Source organism: Aedes albopictus, chromosome 2 (genome assembly GCF_035046485.1).
Source record: "Aedes albopictus strain Foshan chromosome 2, AalbF5, whole genome shotgun sequence".
Taxonomy (NCBI): domain Eukaryota; kingdom Metazoa; phylum Arthropoda; class Insecta; order Diptera; family Culicidae; genus Aedes; species Aedes albopictus.
In genome coordinates, this window is record NC_085137.1 from 54,144,053 (window position 1) to 54,152,826 (window position 8,774).

Consider the following 8,774-nt stretch of genomic DNA (forward strand, 5'->3'; position numbering starts at 1 on the left):
ATTATCAGCGCCGGCAATTGATGTACACAGTTGAAAAATGTTACATAATGTAACCTGTAACAAAAACACCAAATTTTGAAAACGACGTATAATCAATGGAGTAGCATTGATTATACGTCGTTTTCAAAATTTGTTACTGATATAACCTGTAACAGTGAAATAGGATAGAAGTTTGAATGTCAAATTCATTAACGCCGGGTGTAATTCTCACATGTTTTTGCTGTGTAGCAAGAACTCACGCATACTATGAAACAGTATATTTGATGTGCAGTAACAAAGATGTGGATAAGATGCAGATACAAAAATCAAGAGAAGTTTCGATGAGCGTTCCGATTGCATTCTTGTGATTTTTTGTAATTCCACCAAAATGTTATGGATATTAAGAGAGGAAAATAGAGCTTTATGTCAGAAACATTTAAGTAAGATTTCGATGAGAATTGTGGTAATAATTGTTTAGTTCGAATGTTTGTACGATTTCAGGTAAGTTTATGTTTGAATTCCACCAGAAGTTTCTTTTGTAGTTTCACCAGGATTTGCTTGTGGGATTAAGTCAGGACCTTCTTTTGTGATCCCTACGAAGGTCTGGAGTTCCTTTAGTACACAGTTTTTTCTGGGATTCCTCTCGTTTTTTTTTATTGTGATTCCTCTTGAAGAGCTTTATCTGGGATTCGTCCTCCAGGTGCTCCTTCTAGAAACCCTCTAATCGTTTTATAAGGAATTCCTACAAAAGTTTCTTTTGAGGTTTTTTCCAAGAATTGGTTCCAAAACTTTCTCTTGCATAGAAAGAAATTCTGAAAACTACACTTGACGTTCAAATTTAAATTTTATGTCATTTAATTTTACTTAAAAGAATTGCTTGCACGCAAAGTTGTAAGCAATCCGATGGAGACTGGTGGTGTAAACGATGGTGGTTATTTTGTTACAGCGAACTCGATGTAACAATTTTGAACTGTGTAGAGTTTCCCAAGAATTCCTAAAAGTTTTCAAAAAAAAAAAAATCCAGAATTTCCGTTGAAATTACTTCAGAAGTACCTTGGCAATACCACCAGGAGCTTCCAGAAAAAATGTCAGTTCAACGGGAAGCTCTCCTAAAGTTCCCGAAAATGAATTCAGGAGCTCTCCAGGCATTTCAAACCCCAAAAACTCCTCCATCATTTGTTGTAGAATCTTTTCATCGTTTTCCTAGGAATATCTCTATCTCTATTATTTCTCAGGAAACTATTGCATAAATAATCCGGAAATTCCCTCCAGGACTTCAACTTCAGGAGAATTTCTCCATGATTCTCTCCAGGATTTTACAAGGATTTCTACTCGATATTCCCGAAAATTACTAAAAGAGTTATTCGGAAATATTTCCATGATATCCACAAAACAACCCTGGAAATTCTTCCAGTAGTTCCTCGGAAATTCATCCTGACATTCCTCGGAAACAATCCAAGAATTACTCCAGGACAGAAATTCTTTGAGATGTACTCCAAAAATATCTCTACAAGTTCCTAGGCAATTTCTCCAAGACTTCCCGAGAATTCCTCCACGAGTTTTCCGAGAGTTTCTCGGGAATTTCTTCTGGAGATTCTTCGAGAGTTCCTCAGGAGTTACTCCAGGAACTACTCAGGAATTCCTCTAGGAAATCCACCAAGAATTCCTGCAGGAGTTTCTCCAGAAAATCCTTCTGGCATTCCTTCACGAATTACTTCAGGAATCCCTTCGAAAAGTACTCCAGGAATTCTTCCAGAAATTCCTGCAGGATTTTCTGAATTCTTCCTAGAATTTCTTCAGGAATTCCTCCTGGAAGTACTCCAGAAATTCATACAGGCATTCCTTAAAAATTCCTTCGGAACTTCCTGCAGGAGTTAATCCCGAAATTATATCAGTAATATCTCCAGGAATTTATCCCAGACTTGTTCTAGGAATTCTTGAATAAATTCCTCCAGGAATTCCTCCAAGAATTAATACAAAAGTTCCTCCAGGAAATGCTTTTGGAATTCCTCCACCAATTTCTTCAAGAATTCCTCCAGAAACTCCTCCAGGAACTTCTCCAGGATTTCCACCAGAAATTCCTCCAATAATTCCTCCAGGAAAGCCTCCATGAATTCCTCCCGGAAACACTCCAGAAATTCCAGCGAGTTCCAGAGTTATCACATGATTTATTACTGGAATTATTCCAGCAATTTCTTAAGGAATAATTCTAAGAATTACTCCAAAAATTACTCCAGGAATTGCTTCACGAATTAATACAAGAATTCTTTCAATGATTTCCTCAACAAATTCATTTAGGTATTCTTCCAGGGATGTCTCAAGAAATTCATCAAGGGATTCCTCCAGGGATTTCTCCAGGAATTTCCCCAGGAATACCTCTTGAAATTTATATAGAAGTTCCTCCAAAAATTCTCCTATCCTAATTCCCAACTGAATTGTTGAAGGAAGTTTGTTGCTAAAGGGAGAATTCCTAAAGAAATTGCCAGAGGATCCCCTTGAAGTCACAGTCGAGGAAATTCATTATCAATATGTAAAATTTCAAAAAGTTATGAAATAATTGGAAAAAATGTGGAAGATTGTGTGTGGAATTTCCGACAAAAATATGACTAATGTGTGTACTTTAAGAAAACGTCACCAGTAATAGGCAATAAAATGCAATACTAAAAAGCGTATTGATGCTCTTCTAAAACAGTTAGTTATTCACCCCAAGCATTGTTTTTATGACACAAACATAAGAAATGTGCAATTGATGCAGATTTTGGTGGAATTCTTTTTTTTTTTCTACCGATATGCTTCATTTTTCCGACCCCAGGCCGTTGGTGTGAATAGCCCTTAATACGGATATGTATGCGTACCTGGTATTATTGTGAGGAAGTCTCTGTCAGAATCTCTGACAAGATTCTCAACACACCTGAAGAAACTCTTAAAGAAATGTCCTAATAAAATACTAATGGAATCAAAAGGGCACTCCGTTCTTAGCTTCCTTCCTGCAGAAATCCATAGAAAATCCATGGTAAAATTACTAAAGAAGTGTCTAAAGTATACTCTCGGGGATACCGTAGAGAAAACCTTTCGGAAAACCTGAGAGGTATTTGTGGATAAATACCTCGAGAAGTTACTGGAGAAATCTCTGGATGGACCTGTAGAAAAAGTCTGAGAAATACGTAGAAAAATCTCTGGAAGAAGTCCTAGGAAAACCTCAAAAGGAATTTTTTGAGTAATCTCTGGGGGAATACCTAGTTCTCGGAAATGCTAGCTATATTCATTTTACGATTCTGAGTAAAGTTCTTAAAGATACTTTGCAACATCAATACATAGACAAACAGACGTATCACTCAGAAAGTTGTTCGGGGAAATCCATAACCCTCTTCATACTACCATCACCTGGTGGAAATGTTTCACGAAACTCTGCGTTGTGCAATATCGTCAACAGAACGTGCTAGTGTGAAACGTCAAACACAAAGAAAAGTTGGTTGTGAAAGCCACAACTATGATGATTTAAATTAATCGATAAAAGCGTAGTCGATGGAAGTTTTGCAAGAGTTACATCTGTTTGTCTATGGTATGACTTATCTACCCTCTGAGGAAGACCCATACCAAGTGAAGAAACGTTGGGAAAATAATCTTGAGTGGGCCTGGAATCAAACTCATCATCTCCAGCTTGGCAACCTACTAGGTATTTAGCCTGCCCGTAAACCTTTTCTATGTTTGGAATCCGTTGACCGGATTCGTTCGTGAGTTCCTGCAGAACTTTACCCCAAAAATTCTTTATTTCAGAAATCTTCTCTGGAATTTTAACTCATGAGATCTCACTTGGTTATGAAACCCTGGAGAAATGCTCAAAAGAATTCCTGGAGAAATTCTTAGAAATAGGTCTGGATTAAAAAATCCTTGATAAATCTTTGGAGGAATATCAAGAGCTACTCCCTGGAGGAACCCCTTTAAAATGCAGTGGGAGATCTCAAGAGAATTTCTAAATAGAAGAATTTCTGGAGGTTTCGTAGAAAAAAAATCCAGTGCAATGCGTGCTGAAATCCAAGAAAGAATCTGTAAACAAAATCCCTGAAAATTCTTAGAATAATGTCTGAATAAATCTCTCAATGTATTCCTGAATAAATCTCAGGAGTAATCGTTGTAGAAATCTGTGAAGGAATAAATGGAGGATTATCTGGGGAAAGCCTAAGAGAAATCCCTAGAAAAATCCTTGCGAATCTCCTGGAAGAGTTCTTGGATAAATCCTAGAGCAATTCTTAGAGAAATCGCTAGAGGAACCCATGGAAAATCTGAAGGAAATTCTTGAGAAATCTTGGAAGGAGTGAATGCTTGAAAATGCTTGAAAAATTACTAGAGAAATTTTTAGAGGAATCTCTGAAGGAATCCTTAGGAAAATCCTAAGAAATATCCGTATAGAAAGCTTTCAAGAAATCCTGAGAGGAATTCCTGGATAAAGCTCTGGAGAAATCTGTAGAGGGATTCCCTTAGTTATTCGTAGAATAATACCTGGATAAATCCTCAGAGTCTTTTAACTAGTATTTTCAATAGGATTATCTACTGGCAGGGATGCCAGATTATATTCTGTATCACTCGTTCAAAAATCTGTACCCCATACAAAAATCGGGTGAAAAATCCATATTCTATACAAATCCAAAATATGTTTTCCATATAAACGCAATCTTAAAGATGCTTAAGAACCTGTATAATACAGATAAATATGTATACATGGCATCCCTGTCCACTGGACTTCCTCCAGGAGTTCATTCTATGAATCCTCCAGAAATTATTTTTCTTTTTGCAATGCAATGTGTTTGTACAGCTCATGTAGTTATTAGAACAATGATTACAATATTATTTTTATGATTCACTATGGACCTACACTATTTTGCTTCAACGCTTCAATAGGTTCAGTTTACAGGATCCGAGCCAGGCCCAGACTACGAATGGTGGGTTCATGGGGCCGGAGCGGGGAGGCCCATGCAAGAAAATGTTTTTTTTTTTTTTGTTTCAAACAGTATTGGACCAATCAGAATCATAAAGTTAATGTGCAGTAACCAAAAAAAATAGATTTTTGTAGGGGATCCCCAAAATTTGGGGGCCCGGGACCAGGGCCCCTCCAGCACAATCTAACCTCCTCTTCTGCATCCGGCCATGAAGAGCTGTAAGGTGAATTTGCAGAAATTACTAGATTTTAGGAAATTTTTAAAGAGTGTTCGAGTACATATATTTTCGAGCCTCTGGAACAGGTAAAAATGTGATAACACTGGTTGCACCCTTCACATTTGAAATTGAATATAACACGGGGGTGCTATGGTTATCTGATTTTGTTGCCGCTTATCATGCGCAACCAGCGCTCACTAATACCAACATTCACTCAATACAGCAGCGAGAGAAAAGAAGGAAAAACGCACTTTGGCGAACAATGTTTGCGAAAAGAGGTGTTGTGTGTCTTTTCACAAACAATTCCCACTCCCTGTAGGAACTTAACCTAAACATTGTCACTCTCAAATTGAAAATTATCAAATATGCCGCTTTTTTATGATCCACATTTTTATAAGATCTAATGTGATGCAAGCGTTTTGCACCAATATCCCTCGTAAAAAGGTAAACATTCAAATTTCACGACTGTGTTGGTGAATATTTTGGCTGGAGCATAAATGTATGCTCCACGTAAGGAGGCACAATCCAACCTGTCAAACTCCATAGTGAAAAAAAAGGTTGCCGTCCTCTTGGAATATAATTATGGAACCCACATGTCTAGGCATACATATTCCTAACACCGCTCTTTTTACTTTTCGATTTCTTCCCATTCGCAGCTGGGTCGCCGCCCTGGAATACTCGATAGACCGGTGGATGAAGGCCGGCTGAAATACACTGAAAAGATACGAGCAACTCGTATAGTATACATTTGGGCGCACGTCCATTCGCCATTCTATGTTTCCGTTTTCTTTCGCCCCAACAACAAAGCTGTTCGTCCGTTCGATTTGAGGGATTCCGTCGAATCGGTCGAAACAAACCAGTCTCGGTCGCGCGCAACGAAAAATCTCCATCATCCTTAGCCATGGGCGTCCCAAGAGGCGCGACGCGTGAAGACGATCGTGATTGACGTAAAATTTCGTGATTCGCCAGAATCGCGGGAGCACAGAGCCAAAGTACGAGTAATTCCAAATTTAGTCAGCAACAATTCGAGAAGCGTTTTTTGTATTGAAAACTGAACTAGAAACCGGTAGGTCCAGCGTAGCTTGTATCTTATCCAAAACGTTGATGTTATTTGTGTAAATCGATGGTGAATATGGTAAGCAGTCAAAGTGATCATTGCTCAAAAAAGGTTGATTTTCTATACGATTGCACTTAGACAGCTGACGATACACCATGAACTTAAATCAACGAACTGAAGCAAGATTCGATAAGTGTAATATTAGTATTATTGTCGAAAGCGGGGGGCTAGACTAAAGGAAAATGTTTACGCACATATTATCGCGATAAAATTGTTCAGGCTCAATGTGCTAGTTGAAAGTGATAGACGTATCTCGACGGTCAAATAGAACGTGGTTAATAATTAACTATATCAATGTTGAAGAGTATATTCTAAAAATAGGTGGGAAAGTCCAAACACAAAGCTAAGAAGAGGCAACTTTTGACTAATTGTTGAGAAAATTATAATATGTAAAAAGAAGTTATTGCAAAGCCAGATAAAGCTTTAGAATAGCATTTGAAATTTCCAAAGTGGTGGTCTATTCAGACTGCGATATAAAATGGATAGCAGTAAAGCTTTCGTGAAAGTTTGTTTTGAGAAAGCAATCGCATTCGAGACGAATCATGACAAAGAATCGATGTTTAGAGCTTTAATGTATCATTCCACTTCATAGGTATATAACGACTACGGTAAGTAGATAATCCATATCAATTTAATTTATTTTTAATACATATTATTAAATCAGAGCTGAATTTTCTCGAATAAAAATCCTCTGATAACTAAACAAATGTTAAAATAAACGTATCAAGCAAAGCGCTTCAGAAATATTTCATGCAAATTTCAACGTTGTTACAAGAGACATAAAATCATTTCAGACTGAAAATATACGGGTCTACTCAAAACATAATTTTGAAGCACAAACGAAATCAAGCATAAAATTACCATCATGTTTGTCATTTGCTACCGCCGTCATGACTAACTGTTGACATCGCATCGACTTTTTTCAGAAGCGTTTTGTTGGATGCAATTAAAATATAAAGTAAAATGAAACAATAAGTGCTTTGGTCGTTGTGACAGGAATATTTTGTAGATATCGTCAATAAATTCAATGAATCTTCTTCTCGTTCATTCTGCTCATGGATGAGCTTAACTCGTGAAACTTCCACATAAATATTTCAAATCATCACCCATATTCTCTCCGGAGTTTCTATTGGAGATCCATCTCTAGCAGTACAGCGACAATAACTGTAGGGTTTCCCAAGCACCTTCCATGACATCTATCTCCTCCAGACCAAATTCACACCTGTTACTGTCACCTTTCGCCTATCCAAGGTTGGACAAGGTTTCCTAATATATGTGGAAAATATCCTCACAACATCCAACTGAAAGCGAACATTTATGAACATTGTCCAATGTCCGCAAGAGCAGGAGTAAAACACAACACCATCCCGAAAGCCATAAACCAGCGGTGTGAAAACGAATGACCTTAAACGAAAAGATAAAAAACTGAGTAAAAATAAATCGAGTAGTTAAAACGAGTTTAAAAATGCAATTTATGAATATTTTTTTTGAAACGAAGAAAGTTGAAAAGCTACATTTAGTTTATGAAATTCAGATCACTATAAGGTAGTTCAAGTTTTATAAGACGTATATATATCGCCATGTGAGAAAATAGAAGCTGATCTAGTAAAAAAATCTGGTGATGCTATTTGAGAATACAAATTTGAGTTAGGATAGTATTTACAAATCTAAAATTATTGTACGGATAAATATCGACGAGATCTAGCAAACAGTTCAAAGTTTTATTTGGATGATAGTTTATCAAAAAAAGAAAAAAAAAAGAAATAGAAGTTTAAAGTCGTATTTCACAAAACACCCTCAACGCATGAATCTAGATGGCACACATTTATCCAAAACCTAGGTAAGAATATCAATTACTATAAAATAGACGTGCTGTAACGCATCTCAACAGAAAACTGAAATAAAACGACGCCCGATAGACCACGATTGGCCTATCGAAGTCTCAAAAAACTGAGTAAAAAAAAGCTTTCCGAAGAAAAATAAAATGTGTGTTAGGGAACTCTAAACACTGCCATTTGAAAAACAAGCGATGTAGAGAGTACCGAAATGTCCGCGCTACTGATCACGAAATTGACAGAATGCCAACAGTAGTGTCACCACCATGTTAGCAGCCACGATTATTCATGAAGTTTTGAAAAAAGATAACAAAAAAATATGCAGCAGATACATACCGATGGTGCGAAATAGACCAAATCCTAGAACCAATTGTGAGATTACATATTGACGATAGTAAGCGAAATAAAGAAGATAATTGATAAACAATGCTTGGGTAGTTAATGTTTGCCTTTCGTTATATCACATAATTGTTCTATTAATATGATGACATACACACATTTTTAGTAACACGTAAGTATATAGACGACTGCATTGCCGTTCTACGCATAGGGTAATTCGCTAATTGTTGAACACCACCCAAATGTTGAACAGTTTCTGAAAATTTTATTATAAATCTAACTTGAGTTATTTTCGCTCAACGTAAACGTATGATGTAGATGCGTATACATGTGTGTCACGATATTGCTCC

General features: G+C 36.9%; 1 protein-coding gene across 8 annotated transcripts in view; it reads left to right on the plus strand.

The window, feature by feature from the left end:
* LOC109409200 (uncharacterized) overlaps positions 1 to 8,570 on the plus strand; it is a 504,613-nt gene extending 496,043 nt beyond the window's left edge. For 3 of the 8 annotated variants that reach the window (XM_062849690.1, XM_062849691.1, XM_062849692.1), the window contains exon 22: positions 5,790 to 8,569. In XM_062849690.1, the coding sequence (XP_062705674.1) occupies positions 5,790 to 5,841 (52 nt within the window). In that variant the 3' untranslated portion in view covers positions 5,842 to 8,569. Of the gene's footprint in view, positions 1 to 5,789 lie in introns of all 8 variants that reach the window. The other 5 variants (XM_062849689.1, XM_062849695.1, XM_062849693.1 and 2 more) reach the window with 5 other exon arrangements.
* The last annotated feature ends 204 nt before the right edge of the window (positions 8,571 to 8,774 follow it).